This window comes from Periophthalmus magnuspinnatus, chromosome 9 (assembly GCF_009829125.3).
Source record: "Periophthalmus magnuspinnatus isolate fPerMag1 chromosome 9, fPerMag1.2.pri, whole genome shotgun sequence".
Classification (NCBI taxonomy): Eukaryota; Metazoa; Chordata; class Actinopteri; order Gobiiformes; family Gobiidae; genus Periophthalmus; species Periophthalmus magnuspinnatus.
Window position 1 is genome coordinate 9534033 of NC_047134.1, and position 23805 is coordinate 9557837.

Consider the following 23805-nt stretch of genomic DNA (forward strand, 5'->3'; position numbering starts at 1 on the left):
GTTTACATCTTTAAATATGCGAGTATGTCTTCATGACTATTTTCTGTCATAACATTTCATTTATTTATTTATTTTTTTTTAATTAACTGTATTATTAATAAAATGATACTAGATGTGATGTACCAGTGGTCCACAGAGATACACTAGCGCAAAAACATTAATATAAAAGCTAAACATAAGATCAGTAGAACAGCTAAATAAGATGCTGGATCAGTGGTAAACACATTGATCACACAATATTTAAAACTTTTAAATGAACGTTAAGTTTACTATTTAGGCTAACTGAAGTGAGAAAGAAATTCAGGAATTGTGAATTAGCCTAGATGAAAAAAATAGAGATCGAAATTGACGATGGCCTTAGTAACATTTTTACTATGGTATCTTTGGCAAAATAAGATTTTGGGAGGATCAGCAGTCTTATTGCAAGTTTGACATATTGTTAAGATAAAGTAGAAAGATTAAATATGTATCATTTATAGATTGTAGTAAATAAACAGACTATATACTATTTAGGTTTATTTGAACACAAAAGTTAGCATAAAATGATACTGTTTATGTTGTCTTTGTGCATGTTTTTGTAACTTTGATATTTACAATTTGTGCATTATTGGCATTATGTGCGCTCATCAAAATACTGCATTACTGCGTTTAATTGTCCTTTACGCACACTGGAACAGTTTTAAAGATAACTTTAAAACAACTGGGAATCATGTTGTCTATTGGCAAGGAGTAGTAGAATAAAAACTATTCTTTTTGACAATCCCGTGAATAAAAACATTTTAAATAAATGTGCCTATTGGCACATTTATCGTTACATTTTTAGCCTCTCTCAACATATGGTAGGGTAATACTCTTATTTACAAATTAGTAGCAAGTCATACATACAATACTGTAGCTGTAACTGACTTCTTTATAATTAGGATTATGACCATACAATTATAATATTATCTTAAGAACACTTTAAAAATAACATACCCTTGATATACCATACAAAGTAAAAGAAAGATAAGCTAGCTGTACAACGTTCAGTCAGTTCATCAGCATGAATTGGTATTCAAGCCAGCAAAAGATCCACCATAGACATCAAACACATGTGATTTGTTAATTTTTACAGTCCTATAGTTCTCGCAGATGCAGCTCTCTCTAAATTTTTTTTTATAAAGTTATTGTGAAGTGAAACAATAAAAAGGCGAGCGTCACTGAGAACAACTCTGTCTGAGATCAAAATGGTTTTAAAGGCTGCAAGGCTAAAGGTGCTACAAGTTAACAGCGACTAGCAATTCACACAACCTCAACTTTCTCAATTTGTAACACTAAGCTAAAAGTTGGTCAGCAGGAAAATTTACATTTGTGTCTAATACTTGTTCACATTGGCTATCAATGGTCAAGTTATTGTGTGCCAGTTAATGAGGAAAATACATTTTTCTTTCACGAAATGGCCGCCATGACTGCAGCTTTCATTTCTTATTTTGCTACAGTTGCGTGACAGCTATTGACCAAAAATAGGTTGTTATAATATTGTGCATTACTGTTGCATGGCTAAAAAAGCATTGCGCATGTTCAGGGCTAAAAATACCCCAATAGCAGACATTATCTCTTATTTTTTGTGGCTAATGTAGCATTCAAGCTAACCCTGGCAGTTTAAAGCTCTACAGCAGGAGTCTCCACCCTTTTACCTCCAATGAGCTACCTTTGGAAAACAAAAATGCCAGGTATGGTTAGATGCAGGTACAGGTACAGTTAAGTCCCTATAAAACATAAACCATTATGCATTTATTACTGCACAGTCAGTCAGACATCAAATTTTACTTCAGAAATCCCTTGGCAAGCTACTTGGAAGGAGGTGGAGAGCTACTAGCAGCTCCCAGTTCACAGGCTGGAGACCCCTGGTCTACAGTGACATCACTCAATATAAAGAAAATGACAATAATCGGTCGTAAAAATGGCTTGAAATCAGTCATAAAGTTCAAAGACACAATGGCTAAAGGCTGTTGCTACTGCTATGAGATACTTCACACACTGGCAGTTTTAAATACGAATGAAAACACTACATAGACATATGCAGAGTCATTGAGAGGGAGACTTGTGCAATATCGATGTGCAATAATTCCAATCTGAAAGTATCAATGTTGAAATAAGGAAAAAAACAAAACAAACACAAAATAATGATTTAAAAAAATGTATGGGAAAAAAACGTGATGTTGATGACATTGCACACCATGTGTCATGAAAATGCCAAACCATTCTCTCTCAACAGCTCTGAATAAATCCAAGCAGCATTCTGGCACATTTTTAGAATTCTAAAACAATAATTTACAAAGTAAAATCTCCCGGTGTCCTAAATGGCTTGGTAGTCCTGCTAAGTAAACTGCAGCTACTATTTTTGCTTATTTTCATTGCTGGTGACCTAAGCCTAAGCATAAATAAATGTATAGCTACATTAAAATCACTTTAAAGCACTGACTATAGGTTGGTTTCTGTCAAAAACTTAGCACTTATGATAGAAAAACTTTAAGAACTTAGCATATGAAAGAAGCTAATGAGAGGGAATGATAAGCAGTGATTAGCTTAGTGACATTTTATGCATTTAAGAATTCACAGTTTAAAACGGCTAATTGTTCTTTTCAAAATAAATGAATGAGACGTTTTGTTCTCAGTGAGGCTTGCGTCAGCTACGATTCCGCATCCGTTTAGTGCAAACCCTGCCTTCTCGTTCATAAACACAAAGATGGCGGGGTTACCAGGCTGAACGTCGCTGTCTGATTTGCTTGCGGAGGTAGACAAAGAATGACATCATCACACATATCTTATGACATCATTAGCAGGGGACACATTGAACGTGAACCAGTAACGATTATGTTTTTTTTTTCCCAAAATGCTTATTAGTTTATTGTCTTTTGGGCCAAAAACAGAAAAGAGGCGGAGTCTCTGGGGGAAACGTAAGTCATTTCTACAGGACTAGAATGTGGTGAAAAATGAAATTATTATTATTATTATTGTTAATAATAATAATAATAATAATAATAATAATAATAATAATAATAATAATAATAATAATAATAATAATACATACATATAATACATATAATGAAAAAATATATTAAAATAAATTACCTGTTAAAATCCTTACGTTGTTAAAAATGACTAAAAGCAGAACCAAACTCGCTTCCAATCGTTGAACCGGACCAGAATTAATCACATTTTTTTTTCTTTCTGATCCGAAAGTTCAGCGAGAGATGTCTTTTGCTTCTGCATTTAGCCCCAGAGGCTCCTCCCCCTTTTCCTATATCAGCCAATCAGCATTAAGATCAATACGCTGATAAAATATTGATCGTTGGTCAGTAGCAGGCTCAGTGTTTGTGATGTTTTTGTTTCATCGAGGCATTTTGGAGTGATGGAGTGTGACTTTTCTATATGACAACCCTCTGACCTCAGATGACCTGAGATTTACAGTAGTAATTGTAGCAGTGAATATTTTGAGCATCTGAGAACATTTGAATCATCCTACTGTATTACTAAGTGCATTAAATGTAGAATACCCTTGTGTCAAACACAGGTCTGGATAAACGGAGAGGATGTGAAAGGATATCTGACATGAAAATGTATATATATATATATATATATATATATATATATATATATATATATATATATATATATATATATATATATATATATATATATATATATATATATATATATATATATATATATATATATATATACATATATATACAGGTCAAAAGACATATCAGTATTTCAAAGAAAAGACTGAATTCTAATTCTAATTCCACTTCTAATCTGAACAAAATATAAACCACCTTTAAAGTAAAAAAAAATATACTTATAACTACATTACTTATAACTACATTAAAAAAAAGTTAAGTATATGTTCAAAATTGTGGTGATCATGGGATCATCCATATTCAAATAACCAGACCGACAGTTCTAAGAAATACATGTCCTAATGTTACTACTTGAGACTATTATCAAAATTAAAATAAAAACACTACCAGTTATTCAAATAGATACGTCCATAATAATACTTTGTGGGCGTTGGATTATGTAAACGTTCTGTGATATTTCAGTGAAAAAACAGCAGATGGTTCAGATTCTGACTGTGATCCATATGTCCTCTGCTCTCTGGATGGTGCTATGAGCAATCAACAGTCTGTCCAGCCATTTCATCATTTCATTCATCCAAATAGTACTTGATGGTAATTTTTTCGTTCACTGGATAGTGGCTAGTACTTTTACACAGTATTCAGCCTAATTGTATCTACTTGGATGTGCTAGTTATCAATGTTTACGATGTTTTGTATGCCTATGTCTCAGGTTTTTAGTTATTACCCTATGATCACAATTGAATCTATTAAGTACAGTTACATAGCGTTAAGAGAACTGATATTTGCAGTAGTAGTGGTAGTAGCAGTTGTCATAATAACTGTAGCACTAATAATATAATAATAATAGTATTAGTACTAATAGTAAGTACTACTTTTCACTTTAGTTTAGTGTCTTAATGCACTATATAACTTTAGTTCTAACAAAAAGATCACACTATGACTTTGATGGAAGCCAAAACTAGTGTTTGTAACATTTTGCAAGCTAGAGAGACTGGTTGCTCAGTGCTAATGTGTGCTTGCATATTGCATTTGTATTGGTTCAGAGGGTTGTCAATTATCTGTTCTTCATTGAAGCTCCTCCCATTTACCTCAAATACCGTTCAGCTCTCCGTTGCATAAGATTTCTGACATTTTCTACAGTCTTGTTAAGGTCTTGATTTGCTCTAATCTTGCTACTTCTTCTTGGACAAACAACATAAATACTTTTCAAAAGTTTTAGAAAGAAACAAAAATGGCATAGTTTGAAGCGAATTTGCTATAGTGGCAATCCTCAGTTTTCCCAGAAACACAACAAGCATTGTTGACTTTTTTTCTCATGGTCAAACTACCTGAAAATAACCAGGTTTGTACCATTTGATAATAAAGCGATTCAATTCTCTGATATGTTGTAATAAATTGACACATTGCAATTCATTGAGAACTGTTGCTTGTCCAAGTGAAATTGTTGCAACATTAACATTTTAAGCAATATTGTTGATGTTGTCACTGTTTATACTGATTAAAAGGATGGAGAGCTGTGATTGGTCGAATTCAACAAAATGGGCAATTGTTGGCAAGAACAGGTTTTGATGGGTCTAGCTCGTGCTTCTAGAGTTCTTATGAATGGTTGATTTGATGTAGTTCAAGCGCTGTTGGTCTTGTTCAAACAAAGGGAGGGCTTTCATTGGCCAAATCATATGCAGACGAAGAGTTGTGATTGGCAGGTCCATATATTGCAAGTTCAAACTGAATTGTGGTCTTGGTGAAGTGCTGTAAGGGGTCTGTTCAGATGACAGATGGCTGTGATCATTTCACATGAAGAGTTTTGATTGGGTGCTTCAGACCACGGTGCTGACGGAGGGATCCGATAGGTTGAGTTGCCCGGTGATGTCAGTGGGGTATGGCTGTAAGAACAGACAGGAGCGACAAACGTCAGGACAGTATAGAAAACTGAGCTTTGTTCTCCAGAAACTCATGTACACATCACACCATACCTTACCATAGCCTTGTGGGATTTTAAAAACATTTCTGTGCCAGAGGTCGACATAATTATAGTCATAGTTATAGTAGATCTATGCAAATCTGTGAAATGATACTGGAGTGAGTCGGAATTGGACATGGATGAGTAACCTGGAGGTTCTTAATGCATGACCAACATTTCTGCTGCACTATGCCTTGAGGCATTTCCTGTAAAAAAGTAATAGCTGCTGGTAGAGGTAGGCAATATGCAAAACTTTTTTTCTTAAAGAAGGCCTATTGTGCCTGTGGCTGCTATATACCATATTTTTCAGACTATAAGTCACACTTTTTTTCATAGTTTGGCTGGGGGTGCGACTTATACTCAGATGCGACTTATACATGAAATGATTAAAATATATAATTTCACATCTTCGTTATTGGCACACTGACAACTGTGTGAGGGCATCTCACTACTACCACTATCTACTACTCCTGTACGATTGAAAATAAAAAATTAAATGTTATGGTAATTTAAAAGACATCTGAGAAAGACTAAACAAAAACACCCCCTACAAGAAAATCATATTCTGTTGAGTATGATGACAGCCATGCAGAAGAGGAAGCGGAAAGCGGAACTTCCTCCGGAGTTGGCAGAGTTGTTCAGAAGCGACACCAAGAATGAAGAATTCAATGGATATAGTGATTTGGAGTGAGATCAAGAGTAAACTTGTTAGCTTGTTCTTTATGCTTTAGTTAACTGATTAACTGTTATTATCTTACATTAACACATCAGACACGCATTCAAGTCACTTCCTATGCTTCATGTAGTTGAATAAATATAAATGTGTTACATTAGCGAGCTGTACTGCTATTCAGCCTGTTGCTCTCTATTTTGTTGTTGTTATTATTATTATAACTTGCTTAACTTAAATATCTTGGATTTTGTAAAATAATTTTCCCCCAAAAATGTAACTTACATATGTTTTTTCTTCATTATTATGCATTTTATGGCTGGTGCTGGACTTATAGTCTGGAAAATACGATAGTTATAATCTTTGACACCCATGGATGATTGTGTTATAATATGCAATTTTAAATCAAAATATCGATATAAAATGACTTAATAAAGAAACAAGGCTAACTTCCTCGTTAGAAATTGCAGTGCCCAATGCGAGCTGATGTCTGCTGGCCCGTCTTATGGATTGTTACAGATCACGCTAGTGACTAGTGAATTTTTTTTTTTTTCATTTGTAACAAAACAGAGTGATGCTGCAGAATCCTACGCATATCATCGATTAAGAAAATAAAACTGGACAACAAAGTAAGTACGTCACAGTGGGTGCATGCCAGTGGTGGTGAAAACCGGGATTGATCAGCAATACGTTGTCTTGAAAATAAGTGATTAAAGATTTTGATAAAGTAAATGAAAATGGAAGGCAACTTAAAGCTCAGAAAAACTGGTTTTGCATAATAGGTCCACTTTAAAGCCAGATGGAGATTTAGATTTGTATCACAATTCATGTTTTCTTTTATACAGTCTAAATATTAATTAATTAAATGTATGTGCTGTTTCTGAAAGTTCACTCATCACTGTAATTGGTTATATCCACTATCACTCACTCAGAACATGATGGAGGCTGACCAATAGGAGGAGGGGGTGCCTGTTTTTGACTATAAAGCTACATTAAATAGAAAAGTGATTTTTACCAAAATAGCATATTGTCACAGAGATATCACCCTAGCTGCTGGTTTTCAAAACAAAGCTTATGCTGAAACTTTTCAGACAATTTTCATAAAAATCTTTTTTTTTTTTATTTGGGAGGAATTAATCCAGTCACAGAAAAGTTTAAATCTTATTACTTATTTAACATTGCATGTTTGTACCTGATAAAAGATAGCAAATAAAATGTGCCTAAACCTTGGAAAGTAGTGGAGTCATCCTGCTGATGACTGATAACATATGTATAGAGGGTGCAAAAAGAGTACAATAATTGTCAAGACTATCCTGAACAGGGCCTATAAACCTCAAATAGCTCATAATTCTGTGTACTTTGTGCATAACGTAGTCATGGTGGTATTGGTTATAGCGTTTGTAACGTGTTAACATGTGCTCTGTCGAAACAAGTCGTTCTTGCAGGAGGACAGAGGCAGTGTGTGTATGGGACACCATTCAAATCCACTGAAACACTGATAGAGAAAGTATAGAGAGAAATGGTCACAGAGAAACATGGTTAGGCCCCTCTCACTGCCCCGGGAGTCGACCAATCACACGGCTCACCCCGGACAGCTGTGACATTTTAGACCAATCAGACGGCTCTTTAATGAGGAGGTGGAGATCCTCATTAAAATGGATGGAACAGCACTTCCCTGAGATTCAGTGGGTCCAACAGAAAGACCCACTTCAGCATAAGATACGCCAGAAAAAAATACAGCAAAATTACAAGAAAACCACAACATTTCACTACAACAAAATCAAAATATTGAAATCACAAAAGCATTATATCAGTTTGACTTAACAGACTAACAAGTTGTTGTCTTGATCAAAGTACAGTGTCACCTTTATATGTAGTGTCAAGCATGTAATGTGTCTAACTAAGAACCATTAAAAATCTATTTACATGTTTTCTTTTTTTTGCTGATATTTTGCTTTTATGATTATGATAAATATAGTTTCATTCAATAACAAGACTACTGAGGTCAAGTGATCCATCAAGCACTGAAAAGTTAGACACAGTTAACTCTGTAAAGCCTGAAATTAAAAAAAGGTTAGAATGTTGGACCTGCTGTGGACAGATTCCTGCAACGGCTCATGGGACTTGAATGCTGCAAAGGATAATGGGAGATGAGGTAGTAGCCAGAAAATGGGCGTGAAGTGAGTGATTGGAAGAGACAGACTGCCTTCAAATGGAAAACCCCATATCTAACCATGGGTTTTCAGATTTGTTACATTGGAAAAATTATCTATTTGCTTTATAATGACTTCACAGTAAAAATACTAAAAGCATTTGTAATTGTTTTTAAATCTAAAAACAGCAATGTGGTTATTGATCAAAGCAGATCACTCTGTACGAGCAGCAAAAAATACACTGCAGAACTAATGTAGATGACAAAATGCAACAGCCTCTGAAAACAAGGGCAAATTCAGAATACTTTACACAAACATTTTAAATTACTTCAATTCATAATTTGAGCACTATCCTTCAGTTGGGAATTTTTGACTATTTCCTAGGTCTGTGCTGTACCAAGGGCACTCACTGCCAGCTCAGTCCTTATTATCTTAACCTGGATCATCAGAGGTATAATAGTCTTTATAATAAAAGCATAGCTGTGACAAGACTGGACAGGACTGGAATGGACAACACTATCACAATGTGTTGAGGGTTCATGTCTTCGGCTGCTGGGTCCTGTACTGATGGTAAATAAGCTTCTCCTGTGATAGAACTCCAGCCTCATGTCTCTTATACCAACTCCCCTGAGAACTTCAATTTACTCTAAATCAATATCCAACAGCTTGAAAGTCAAAACATACTGAAACAAGTCTGATTCACATTCAATGCCTGTACAAAATGCAGTGTTTGATAATATGACAGTATAGTATTGGTTATACCTGGTTGCAAGTAGCATAATTCTATTAACATGGGTTTCCATTTGAAGGCAGAGAGACAGACAGAGACAGAGACCACACAGGCTGGACCTCGTCCCTTTGCAAGAGGACGACTCACACACCCTAAACCTAGACTCAGCAGTACTAGGACTTGAACCAATACCAGAACCTGGACCAGACTTAACCTGGACTCATCTTGGACCCAGTAGAGAGAGCCGGACTTGCACCAGACCTGATGCTTGTGTTTGTTGGCAGAGGACGGATTGGAGGGATTCTTGTGGAGGCCATGATGGTCAGCAGACACATGGCTGTGAGGAACAAGTGAAGGAGACGAGGAAGGAGATGAGGATACACTGTAGAAACTCTAAACCTGTTTGTTGACTTCAGCACTGTCTATAGTTCTAGAATTAAAGTAGAGTACATGCTACAATTTTCACATTACAATTCTTCAAAAATTTCCATATAAACATCTTGCTCCACAACTGATTCAAATAATCAAGAATGTGAATCATGGATGTGACTAAAATGTAGCTCTATAGATCCCATTTCTATTATCACTGGCCAATTCATCTAATCTTTGTAACTTTTAATCTTTTGCACTGGATTATGAAAGAAACTTGCAATTGTTTCACAAATGATTGTTGATAAAAGTAAGTCAGATGTGTCCTACACACAGACTGTACAACTGGACATAGCTAGCCCGCTAGCGGCTGGGAAGTGAGCATGGGCGTGATTTGGCTCTTTTTACTGGCTTCACTTTCTATTGAATAGCCATCGCCCCTCTCTCTGTAACTGCTGCTATCAGACTCATCATTTTGGTCTTAAAATGTCCGTATAAACTTTTTATGATCCTTTTGTTTTTATTTCACTTTTTTGTCTGTAAATCAATATATGAACATTAATAACAGACCAATCAAGTTCCTTGTTTCCCAGTGGTTGTTCCTGCTACCACAGGTTTGACAGTGTTACTATGTGCCTGCCCCCTGCTAAACCAACAATGGGAGCAGGAAAGGGCAAGTACTTCCAACACCTCGCTTGCCTCTTTGGTTGCTATTATACTCACTCGGGTTTCCAAATGTAGAACACGGCTCTAAATTTGCCGCTATAACTTCTAGCCTCGACTGGCTTCATTTAGCTAGAGCCAAACTATATGGGTGATGTCACGCTTCCTTAGTCCACTTCTTTATATAGTCTATGGTTCTACAGGTTCTATAGTACGTCTCTTATTATAGCTGTAATAAAGTAACTGCAGTTTACAAAAGTCAACCAAACCTCAAAGAATCAGTTTAAGTTTTACAGTGTAGGAGATGAACAGGTAAAAGTGGCAGACAGGTGTTAGGACAAAACCAGGTGAGTGGGACAGGTAAAGACAGTTGAGGGGGAGTGGGCGTGGCTTATGTCTTCAATGTAACCTATAGTGTATGGAGCGGACACTTACATCTGAACAGTTAAAAAACTAAACTGAAAACATTGATTATACATGTGGGACAGGTGAGGACAGGTGAGGACAGGAGATGAGTGTGGCTTCAGCTGAGAGCACTGTAAAACTAAACTATTGTTATTATATATAAATTATTACAGCGTAATTTAAATAAATAAACCTTTTTCTGCTGTTATACATTCAACATTTAGCCTTAATCACACCCCTTTCAGATATACTCAAAAACACTTTCATTGCTTCTGTTGTTGGAAAACATTTATGTAATGTTTGTATTTAGGATCTTTTTAGATTTTGATTAAATTTAAATTATTTACAAATGTGATATGATATTGACAAACTTGAGTGCATCCAAGTTTCAAAGGGATGAAAAGGCAACAAAACCACCATGGACATAATATAATACAATAGCATGTATAATAAGAGTATATCAAGGGGGGTCAAGAGAATGTCGGACAGCACATGTACATTCCTCTGTCTTGCTGCATTTTTAGCTATATTGTTGGGAAAAGTAGGCCTAATATTTTTTTCATCTATATGAGACCTTGTCTGTTTACAAATGCCACATGATTTTCAAAAGGCTGCCTGTGGCCTGGGGATTTTACAGTGCACCAGTGAAAGAACACAAATAACAGAGACAAATGGAAGACACTGAAATTCAGTACTGACACAGACACACATAGATATGACCAGACAAGTGACGGACAGATAGGTGAGAGACAGGTGAGAGACAGGTGACAGACAGGTAAAGCAGGAAGTGGGCGTGACTTCTGTCTTACCGTAGAGTCGCCGTCCGCCCTACGGTGTTTCAGGTCGCAGCTGCCCGTGATGGACCTAAAAGAGGGTTTCAGTTTGGGCTCGGGCTCTGCTCTACCACTTTTCCTATCCTAAAATAGATATGGAGGGGGCACAGACTGTTAGCACAGCGCTAACCGCTAACAAATCCCACCCACTCACAAGTCCCACCGACACACCTGGATGTGTTTGATGCAGTGTGATGTAATGTAACAGCCCAAATTGTGCTCCTTCACTGATGGTTTCACTTCTCACAGGCCTGAATGACTGAAGGGAGAGTAGGGTGTGGCTCAGATTTAAGGGCTGGTCACTAATAATAGCTAGTAGCTAATGCTAGAGTTGGTCATGGGAGAATACAACTGAGCAGATGTTGTCTGACTCATCGTGTAGTGACCACATGGACTCTGTGGATGGTCCATTAACTGTAAACTTCAGGACCATCCCTGCTTGGAATTAAAAGGCGTCTTCACACTCATCCTGACCATCAGATATTAGAGCTATCTGGGGCTACACCCAGAATTAAACCTAGAATGGGAGCAAACCAATTCTACATCAGGACCTAAACTGGGCTCATAATCGGATCTGATCACAGTGCACTTCTCACATGTTACTGACTATTGTGTAGTAAGGATGGTGCTGTGCCAAGCCAAGTACCCCCAAAAATCCTTGTTATGAACATGGCCAGTTTTATCACTAAAGGTCTAAACCAAGTCTGGACTCAGGCTGGTCCCCTGAGTTGGTTTATATGAAGAAACCTTTGGACTGGTTTGTGAGTGGATGCAGTACAGTGTGAGTGAGCCCAGTGAAACACTTTCACGTCTACAGCCTGTCACACGCATGTACTTTCAGGAACATCATTGGACATGGTTCAAGGCTGGAACGGCACTGGCCTCCCCTGTCGCTCATATCTGCTCCTCAGGTCTACAATTGTTCCTGTTGGCATGGATAAAATAGAGGTACAAACCTGTGTGGTGTGGTCCGGAGCTCAGATGGTGTTACTGGGACCATGTGGAGGTCCAGGTAAACGTTGTCATGGACTTGTCTTTCCCCAATTTGAATTAGAACCAAATTTGCATCAGAAAACATATTTAGAAAACTACAACAATATAACGATGTATAACTTTGTTATAAGGGTGGCAAGCTTTTTTAAACGGTTAGTTATTGAACAAACAAACAGCAAAAAAGCAAGTAGTCTTTTTTAAACTTTCTGGTAGAAGACTTCTTCTGAATACAAATGTTTCCATCCAAACCCATGTCCTTGGGTAAGACACCGCAAGAATATAATGTGTGAGTTATTGTTGCAGAATCTTTTGGCACATATGGGTAGCCAGTTCTTTGTTAGTCAACCCCAGGTCATGCGGGACTATAGTATAGCCATGATATTTATATAGCATAATGGAGTGGATACATAAAGCACTATTACGTTTTTGTAAGACTTTGCATGGCTAGCAATCCCTACATAAGACCAATGCAAAATTACACAGAAGACAGTTTTTAGTTTAAGTTAAAATTATAATTGTCCATACAACATATTTTGGATGTGTTCTTTCTCTAGTCTGTGCCGTGTACCGTTCCAGCCTGCTCCTGGTCTTACTCTGACATGAAAATGATTCCGTAAAACAGAACGGTCTGTTTTACTGCAGCGTTCAGCGTCCACAAACACACCACCGGAGCTTTAGCATTAGCATATCTCCAGAACAAAATTTGACACACATGAGGACGAGCCCAAGCAAAGCAGAGGGTCCTGACACCAGGGCCAAGTGGGGAGTCAGGAGGGAGGCAGGGCTATCACACATAGGCGGGGTTGATGGATGAAGCGATGTGAGTGGGGGGTCCATTATAACAGAGCTGCTATAATGCCACTTCCTGCTGTGCTATGATGTCACTTCCTGCTGAGGGAAAAGGGGAGGAGCTTGAGTGAGGTTAGAAATACAGGAAGGGTAGCAGCACAGATGGTCCAGCAGTGTGGAGTGATCAAAGCTGGGGACAGATACTAGTTCAGGTTCTGATAGACAGGCAGTAACAGGGGTCAGACCAGTGGTCATGAGATAGTACAACTAATGTGTTCCAGGCAGCTGGGTGGTGCTGGGGATATTTCCCACCACCGATTTGAAAAAATGCTGGAATGCCGCTCGAACTGGTAATTCTCCTTGTGATCTGGGAGATTGTCGAGGGGCTCTCACTTCACAAGTTAAACTGTGACATGGTTAAAGGTCCTTATACCAGATTTTTTCCATGTATTTGAGCGAAATATCTAATCTCCCATTTGCCTGGAAAGTAGAATACATGCCATTGTTATTCCTTTAAATCATTGTTTTAAAAATTGAATCTCATTATGTCCTATAACAAAGGGATGTTTTAATCTGGCATTGTTTTAAAGGTGCAAAAATGTATCTGGTGGGTCTGTGTACTCCCTCAGCCGTCTAGGTATGATTTATAGCCCATCCATCCATCCATTTTCTTCCGCTTTATCTGGAGGCGGGTCGCGGAGGCAGCAGTTTCCTCCAGCTCTTCCGGGAGGATCCTGAGGTGTCCCTAGGCCAGCCAAGAGACATAGTCCCTCGAGCGTGTCCTGGGTCTTCCACGGAGCCTCCTCCCAGTGGGATGTGCCTGGAACACCTCCCTAGGGAGGTGTCCAGGAGGCATCCGGAATAGATGCCCAAGCCACCTCAACTGGCTCCTCTTGATGTGGAGGAGCAGCGGCTCTACCCCGAGCTCCTCCCATGTGACTGAGCTCCTCACCCTATCTCTAAGAGAGCCCCCAGCCACCCTAAGGAGGAAACTCATTTGGACCGCTTGTATCCGCGATCTTGTCCTTTCGGTCATTACCCAAAACTCATGACCATAGGTGAGGGTAGGAACGTAGATTGACCGGTAAATTGAGAGCTTTGCCTTTCGACTCAGCTCCTAGATTTTTTCTTTTGCTATTATTTATAGCAAAAGAAAAAATCAATTATGTCAACTGGACAAAACTTTTGTCCAATTTATTTATCTGGTGGTTGGTCAAATTCACTGCTGTTTGTTCTGGACATAACCTGAACCAATAACATCTCCAGCTCTGAACAGTTTTTATACATAACATTTCATATACTGTATCACTTTACATGGAAGACTTGAATTTTTTCCATCGGTAAAATATACTTAATAACAAACCTCCAACTTTCAGACTTAACATTTTGTAGCTGGATTTGGTACTACAGTTTCCTATTCCACTCTCAATTTCAATTATTTACTGCAGCCAATCACTAATGGATTTTGAAAAGCCTTGAGATGAGAATTGGCACTGAGCACAGCAGCACACTAGCTAGCGCTCTTGTCTTTTTTTCTTTGTCTCTTGACTTTTATTAAAGCATACAATATAAAATAAACAACATATTCAAGTTCAAATTTATTTTAAAAAAGTTTTTTAAATGTAGAATACTTAAAGTTTGTAGTGTTTATTTATTATATCTTAAAATCAGCATTAACATTATTGAGAAACATACATCTTTCTTTCTAAAAACAGTGTCCACTGCCTCATCTTTCAATTTAATGTATTCATTTTTAGCATGACTCAGATAAATTTTGATAGGAAGTAGTGACGCTAACAGTGGAGGTTGCTGGGTTCTGTTTTGCAAAGAGCCAAGATAAGTTCAAGAAAAAAGTATGAAATTAAGTAACAGTACGTGAATTGATGCCACAATATACTATTCATGTAGAGTTCACCCTTTTTATGGACGAATCTGTAGTACCAATACTAAACAAACCGAAGGTTGAATTTAAAATAGATTCAGATGTTTCCAAATAACTTTATGTGAACTGAAAGCAACAATTTGATTTATTTGGCCTAAAATTGTTACATTCAATAAACCTAAAACTTGAATAATAGGGGATTATAAATGTATTCAAAGGTACACTGTGTAACTTTTCTGATGAAAGATCCACCATCTGCATGTTTTCATAGAGATATTTTTGTTCTGCCTGCATTCTGGATGTTCCACCGTATTACATTAACCTTTTTGAATCTTATCTAAAACATTCATTCTTACTGTGAATGATTCTTGTTTCCACAGAGATAGGTAAACTTAAAGAGGAGGTATTGTGCAAAATGAACTTTTTGGAGGTTTCCCTATCTTATAACATTACTAAAAACATGCCTTAAGAGGTTTTGGATTCCATTTATCCATGTTTGAATAATGTAGCGATCTCTCCCAGGCATTATTCAAACCCTCCTTATAGTTAGCAGTACGACTCTGTCCAAAGCTCAGCCCAAAAGCCTACATCACCCATGTTCCTGTGTGGCACTTTTCCATACATATACAAAAACATGATACAAAACAATACACTACAACTTCAAAAATCTGATGTGACGTGCAGTAGTTTAATTAATGGAATGCACCACGTTTGTAACGTGATAGCGCTCTGAAAGAGGTGTGACTCAACGCAGAGAGAAAAGGGAGAGGAGACTTAGACTGTCAAAAATTAAACTGAAACTTCTTACATTACATTGTTTTCTGCAAATATACCATTTTAAAAACAATAAAAGGAAACCATGTTTCTTTGTATTGTTTTTTATCTAAATATGTTATGTGTTAGCAGTTAATACCCCCATAAATGTGTAATACCCCCTCTTTAATACCATACTGGAGAACATTCCAACCCAAGCAATACCATCTCCATATACACAAGCAGGTGGTGGGCCCTCCACCAGAAAGGTTAGTCCTACATAATGCATCTTTAAAGCACTTTTCTGTACAAATAAACTATAAGGCTGTTAGCTTCATATATTGTATATGTTAGCTGCTTTGAGCTTTTGTTTCATTAGCTATTCCTTTCTTTAACAAACCATCAGAGAACAGTGAGTTAACTATATTCATCTGCAGTGACCTTTGACCCTCTGTGGGTTATTATAGCTTGCATTAAAACGCACAGCTGTTCGAATCTACTCAATGCTAATGAAGCATTTGCCTGGATTGTCAGTGTTAGTGCCTGGTGTTTGAAATGCTAATGAGCCACTAGCCCAATGCTAATGTAGCGTACAGAGCAGCTGCCACCGCACATCTGGACCAAACAGGCTTTAGGTTCAGACTGGTAAAGTGCGTCACATCTGGAAGAAAACCTCTGGAACACAAAAAGAGGTCAAACGCTGTGTGCGGAAAGGTACCCAACCAGAGAAAGGCTAATGTTGGGGAGATATCAAATGCAAGATGAATTAGAATAGATTTACATAATTTTATAAGCAGAGGAAGATATAGTCTGTAATTTTATGGAGTTAAAATGAATAGGCCCTAATGTTTGAATGATGATGTTGCTGATTAGTTAGATAAATCAAACCTAATTGTTGTAAGTTTTTGACAAAAAAGTTAACTGCAAACTACAGCACATCAGCATCACAGATGGGCTACAGTGTAGTGTGAATGGAGCACACAGCCAGTGAGAGTTGTAATATGCAATTAATATGAAATGTATGTCTTTTACTATGTAATACATGCACTGACTAATAGGAATTAATGATTATTGTCTTTTATTATTGATTATGTTAATCTCCACTGTGTATTTTTTTTCTTTTATTGTTTGTCAGGGACTGCAGATGAAAACTAGCTGTTTAGCTATAATCTGGTGCAGATGATCTCTGTTTTATGAGCATAATGTCTCTGTACATTGTCCCTTCTAATAAATAAAGACTAATAATAATAATAATCATAATAATAAGAGCTCCCTTGGGCTTCTCCCAAGCTTTGAGCTGATTTGCCCTTAGTGTGGCTGGATTCAGTTAGTCCATACAACAGTAGACTGGCCACAGGCTGCAGTAGTACAGGTCTGTTGTGCTGTAGGTGTTTCTGTTGTGTTCTAATCATGTTGTGGTTTAGCTCTAGTACAGTCATGTTATTGTGGGTGATCAATGCTGAGCTGCAATGAGAGGCTGATCTGGGGTCACAGAGGTGTCCCTGTCACTTTTCCCTGCAGCTGAATTAAACTTTTACACAGACAGAGCAGAGCCATATTCTGCTCATGTTTTTAATATGAAGAGCTGCCTCACACACATGACTTATTCAGGTTTCACTAGCTCTGAAGACAGAGTCTGTACAAACACCCACCCTCCACCAGGAGGCACTGCTCTGGCCTCAGGGCAGCCATGATATTATCATATTATAGAGGTGGTCCTCCTGGAACTAACAGGAGTTGGGTCCAAATGAAGGCCACTAGCCTGCACTGGCTGCACAGAGTACAACACTGTGGGTATGACAAACATTAGTTTATATGGTTATACAAACTGAAATTCGAATGTACGTGTATTTAAGAAACAATCTCTTTGAATAATAGGAATAATGTAATAAAGGACGAGGTTAGACTTGATGTTTCATAGATGTCCTCTGAATTTGGCCCATCTTTTCCTTTAGAGGTGCAGCAGTCTGCGACATCTCAATACCTACAATATATACATTATAACATCATTATTGTCTTGAACTTTTACTCTACAAGCAAATACCTAGATATGAAGTGTCAAATTTGACTTCACCTTTTGAAAGATGATGAGGATCTTGAGTTTTTGGGTGGTGTTTGCATTTTCTCCCTGTGCATGATTGCTCTGTCTACTATATGATAAACCTCAGATGAGGTGACTATTCCTGGATCAAAATCTGGAGAAGGGTTGCTCACTGCTGCAACAGAGGCATTAAATGATGGGTCAAATGCAGAGCACATTATGCTACCTTATCTAACCCTGATTCCACCCAAAGGCAAAAATTAAGCATGGATAGTTTTGCACAGAAAACCTCTCCATCCTCAGATTTAGTGAGACGAGGTGTCTGTAGTGAGGTCTCGTGTTGAGGTTGCATTAATCTGATGTTGATGAATAAAATATAAAGTTTGTTTAAATAATGAGCAGATTCACTACAGACAAACCCAGGCCTGACTCAACCAGGTCAGACGCAACACAAAGAGGTATTTAAGAAACATTTAACCAATCTCAGGGGGGCAAGAGTTCTGGTTTAATCTATAATTCATTTTAGTGAGACGTTGGGCCTCTGCAGATGAACTTTTAGTCTCACCATTCTCTGTTTTCCTTGACAGACTCAAACATTAAAAACACGGCTTTAATCATGAAAGGCTCAAATTAACTAAATCCGAACCTCCTCTGGGATTCTGTCGACCACAAAACCATTCCAGAATCCGCCAAATTCTTTACAGAACTTTAAAATTTGTGTTCACTGTATAAACAAACAACATTCCAACCAGGCTCCAACCAAAATCATAAATCCAAAAATCTATGGGCCTATATGAGAAAATATGGACAATTTCTAATGTCTATTACAATTTTTAAGTATAACAGAAAAGAATGTTACAAGATAGATTGTTTTTACAATTTATGCTAAATGCTATGATAAAATTGCGAAATGCAAGCTAATGGTTGCTAAGCTAATGGCTACCAACTGTTATATACAGTTAAAGATGACATATTGTGCTTTTGTCTGGTATATAGTTATCTATGACACCTGTGGCTCATTATATTATATTTTGGACATTTTAAAGCATAATATAAAGTTTGCTAATGTCCGAGTTGGAACTCTGCCGTAAACATCATTACAACAAAGCTGTGCATGCTGTCGGCTCCTGTGAAGAGCTGCAGATCATAATAGCTAGTAGCAGATTTTTCTTTTCATTTGTGCAAAAATGATTACACAATGCTGCTGAATCCTACATGTGTCACCGATTAAGAAAATAAAATAGAAGGCCGAAGTACAGAGCAGTGGGTGTGTGTGTTTTCACTGTAGTGGGCAGTGAAAACAGAGGTAGATTGGACCAATGACTTCTTGAATACAGGAGTGTAAAGATTGCTCAAAGCATGCATGATTCACTCTAAATACAACTTCACAGAGTAAATGAGAAGGGAAACAACTATAACATGATTAAAAGCTCTGAAAAGTTTTTGCACAATATGTCTCCTGTAAAGCTTTGTCTTTAAAGGATACATATTGTGCAACATGGATACTATGCGTGTTTGAGAACCCACTCAGCCTCAAAGTTGGAGCCTGGTTAACAGAGTTGTACACCAAAAAGAAAACACTAAAAACATCACCATAACAGCATTTGACAGTAAAAACTGTTGATAAAAATGGTTTAAGTATGTCACCTGTAGGTTCTTCCTCCACACGTTTACAGCAGCAAAGGCCAGCTGCATCTGTTTCCTGCGAGCGTCTTTGTGTCGCTTGTACGCGATTTCAATAAAGATGAGGAAGATCCCAGCCACGATCCCTCCAGCCACTAGCATGAAGACCCCTGCCAGGCCATAAGCAGGGTTAAAACCAGGTCCAGGTCTGAACCAGGTCTGGATCCAGTCTGGACCTGGTCTGGACCAGAAGCAAGCCAGGACTAAACCAGGACTAAACCAGAACTAAACCAGGACTAATCCAGGACTAATCCAAATTAAAATAGGACTAAACCAGGACTAAACCAAACTAAACCAGGACTAAACCAAACTAAACCACGACTACACCAAGGCTAAACCAGGACTAAACCAAACTAAACCAGGACTAAACCAGGACTAAACCAAACTAAACCAGGGCTAAACCAGGACTAAACCAGAACTAAACCAGGACTAATCCATGACTAAAACAGACTAAAATAGGACTAAACCAAGACTAAACCAAACTAAAATAGGACTAAACCAGGACTAAACCAAACTAAACCAAACCAGGAGTAAAGCAAGACTAAACCAAAACTAAACCAAACTAAACCAGAACTAAAGCAGAACTAAACCAGGACTAATCGAGGACTAAACCAAGACTAAACCAAACTAAACCAGGACTAAACAAGGACTAAACCAAGACTAAACCAAACTAAACCAGGACTAAACCAGGACTAAACCAGGACTTTCTTTAATCTGGTTAACTGCATGTGTGGGAACTAACCTGCCATGTTTTCAAAGGTGAGCGTGGCGGGGGCGTTGCTTCGTGAGTCACACTCCTGATAGCGGACCCAGGTCTTATCCAGGTCCTCCATGAAACCATTCTCATGAGAACTGTGGAGAAGGAATCACTTTGTTTAGCTCTTTTTTAGCCAGATTGACTCTGCAAGATTCTACCTATCTTAGAAGTATGATTCCTAAACATGGAAAAAAACAGTGAATGACAGCGCAGTTCTAGACCTTGACTGTCAACAGTTAAAGGCACTCTACTTGATTTCTACTGTCTTAAAACACTTTGCAGTGCTCCAAAGTTATCCCTCACTTACCTTATGCATTCAGAGCACCCTAATTATTCACCACGATGAGTTTATAAGCACTTTTCACAACTCTCAGAGACAAGTGTGAGGTTTTGCCGCCATGGTAAGGCTAACAACAACTAGCATGCTAACACACACTTACTGGTTATTGGACAATAACATGCACAATTAGATGTACACACCACGCAGAGGACATATTTTGGCTTTAAAAGTTGCTTCTACAATATATCTGTACTGGGGCAAGACAAATATTGCTCAAATACATATAAAAATCAAGTACTTGGCCTTTAATAAATTGTGAGCTCTTTCCATACCTGAGAATGGCCAGTGATACATTCTGCTTCCATGGGCTGTCCTTCCTCATCCCAATCCCAAATCCCGAACGGAAGAACAGCTCTCCGGTGGTCACCAGGTCACACTTCTGAGACGCCTCGAACTCCAGCACGGCACTGTCCCAAATGAACGCGTGCAGCTTACTGTGGAAAAGTGGACCAAATAAATCATATCATATAAATCATATACCTTACTCCCTCTGCTCTCTGTATCTCAGCCTTTAATTTCGTCACACTAGTAGCGTTGTCAAAAGTACTGAAAATCAGATACTAATCAATACTAAAACCTGTATCAAAACTAGATATTCATTTGAGCAGGTATCAATATTAAAAAAGTCACATTCACAGGACACACAATGTAAGTTCTTCTGTACATCTATTCTAATGGTCCACCTCTCTAACAGATATACAAAATGTTATAATATTTGTTCTAATTTTCTTTTTTATAAACACTGCTTCACTTCTAAACTCATATTGGCTATCTTAGATTTTAAATATATTCTGTAATGATTTTGGCAGATTTTTTTTTAAATTTGAAATCGTACAACTTCAGGGTTTGAAAGTGTATAAATTAACTGGTTCATTATAAGTTGATAATGTTATTGCTCTTATTGGCTTTTTTGCAAGGTGAAGATTGGTTTTGCATTAGTCTTATATGTATTGCCCGAAAGGTGTTAAGAAGACTCCCACACACTGTCTCTTGGTTCACTTTTATTAGTACAAACGAAACAACGTTTTTGTGACTGTCATATGCATTGCCTCAAATCTCAATACAATAGGTTATGATATACAGTTAGAAAATATCTATATTTATATATAATTGTGATTACTTTAGATAATTTGTTCCTAGTCTTACTATATGACCACATAGACGAGTATACGACCACATAGACACCAATCGACCACTATGGAACCTACCTCTATGATTACACAGACATAAGGCCACATGGTAATGTAAAAGAAAGTACTACCATTTAATGCTGAAAATTACATTCTATTGTCTAAATAAAGAGTGTTGTTTATTATCATCGTGGTATTGGAATTGGCATTGTATATCGAGTTGAACATTTTTCTGTGATAACATTATATACTAGTACATAATATTAAAACTGGGGAACTTGACTTTATTTTTGTAAATAAGTACATTCTGTGTTTTACTCAAAGAGCATATTGCAAAAGCAGCACTTTGTGTGCTGTCTGGAGCTAATAATAAAAATGTATTTTTACAGTCTGAACAAAGCTGTTCTAAAGCCATGCAGGTGCCCTCAAATGCCTAAGGGTATGAAAGAGAATGGGACAAGTTAGATTTCTGTGGTGTGAAAAACAGATATCCCAGTTTTAAGGTATCCAAATCTAGGAAAATCTTTTAAATAGTCTATATTAGACTATTTTAGATCTATGTTATAACATCGTTTTATATTTAGGCTGTGTTCTTTTCTCAAACCGAAACCACTCTGCTCCTCCTTGTGATCCCATTGAGCCCTGGATTTGACTTTGAAGTTACAGCTATAGGTTTAGCCTCATTGAAACGATTTCACTCCTCAGTGCACCAGCAGATATTAGAGACTTTCTATTGACAATCTCAAATGAACAAAAGATAAAACACAAATATAAAAAAATAGAAGCAACAATTTAAGGTTATTCCAGTGAGTTATAGAGTAAAGCAGTTCATTTGAAGCTAAAAATAGTTAGTTAAGTTTAAAATTACCACTTAGATGACATCAGTTGAAACTGCATTTTGAGTTAAGGAGGATTACTCAAACATGTGTGAATGAAACAAAACACAACTCCAGGTATGTTTTTGATGAGTTAATTTTGTGTAATATCGGACGTTTAAGTGCATAACAGAGGCCCTAATGTGCTGCTGTCTTACTTGTCGCGCACTGCCTGGATAGCCTCAGCGGCGCTCTCATAGTTATGCTTCTCCATGTGTCTGTACATGGTGCTCAGCTCCACCTGCCGCCGGAAGTATATGTCCACTGAGCTCTGCTTCACTGTGGCGTAGATGAACTTATCTGAGGGGTTTCTCAGCTACAGCAACAGAGACAATCAGTCCAACTTAATTTGCATAGCACCAACACAAAGCCTACAATGATGATGTAGTGCCTGCTCATGGTAGGCACTACATCATTAAAGACATGGCATCAAATCTAGCACAAAACATGACTATGAAAACAATAAAAATAACAAAATTAGCCAAAGAAAATAAAAATCATTAAAAGAGGACCACGCAATTTTCATGTTGTTCATCTCAAATGCCAGTTAAATAATAAGAAACAGACTTAAATCTGGGGTGCTTTTAAGGCTGGACTATTTTTTGAGTAAATTAGTAAATTTTGTGTTTTCCCTCAAGAGTATATTTTGTGACAAAATGAGGCCACTACACACTGTCTGTAGCTTATTATAACAGCATGTTTTTATTTCATCTCATCCCAAAGGTAAGTGCTGAAAGCAGCTTGTTAAATTTCTTAGATTTGTTCTACAGTCTAAAATCCTCAGTATTCACAGTACAAAGCCATATGTATTTCCATAAGACTGACCCTGGGGTCGTTGATGCCAGTGATGCGCTCCTCAGGCCGGTCCAGCACCAGGAAGGCAGCGAGGTTAGCAGTATATGAGGCTACAATGATCATAGCAAAGCCTGCCCATACCATTCCCAGGATACGCGCCGAGAAACTGCGCGGCGCTCCTGCAAAACACAAATCCTGCTGATTTCAAAAGCTCACTATTTACTGATGGACATATCACTGTTTAACCTTTACAGCAGATGTCACACATTTCCAGCATGCACTACCAAACGCTGCACTGGCAGGAGGAGTGACGGAGAATTCCCATACATTATCAAGGTAGAAAAAAGCCTGAGCCTTT

General features: G+C 37.7%; 1 protein-coding gene across 1 annotated transcript in view; it reads right to left on the bottom strand.

Annotated features, from left to right (window-relative positions):
* Positions 1 to 5443: 5443 nt before the first annotated feature.
* Positions 5444 to 23805, bottom strand: part of LOC117376780 (glutamate receptor ionotropic, NMDA 1-like) — a 50018-nt gene continuing 31656 nt past the window's right edge. Inside the window, exons 16-22 of the mRNA XM_055224042.1 lie at positions 23478 to 23626; positions 22811 to 22968; positions 20920 to 21081; positions 20293 to 20402; positions 19515 to 19660; positions 11386 to 11493; positions 5444 to 5509 (exon numbers count right to left, since the gene is read on the bottom strand). Coding sequence (XP_055080017.1) covers positions 5444 to 5509; positions 11386 to 11493; positions 19515 to 19660; positions 20293 to 20402; positions 20920 to 21081; positions 22811 to 22968; positions 23478 to 23626 — 899 coding nt within the window. The remainder of the gene's footprint in view (positions 5510 to 11385; positions 11494 to 19514; positions 19661 to 20292; positions 20403 to 20919; positions 21082 to 22810; positions 22969 to 23477; positions 23627 to 23805) is intronic.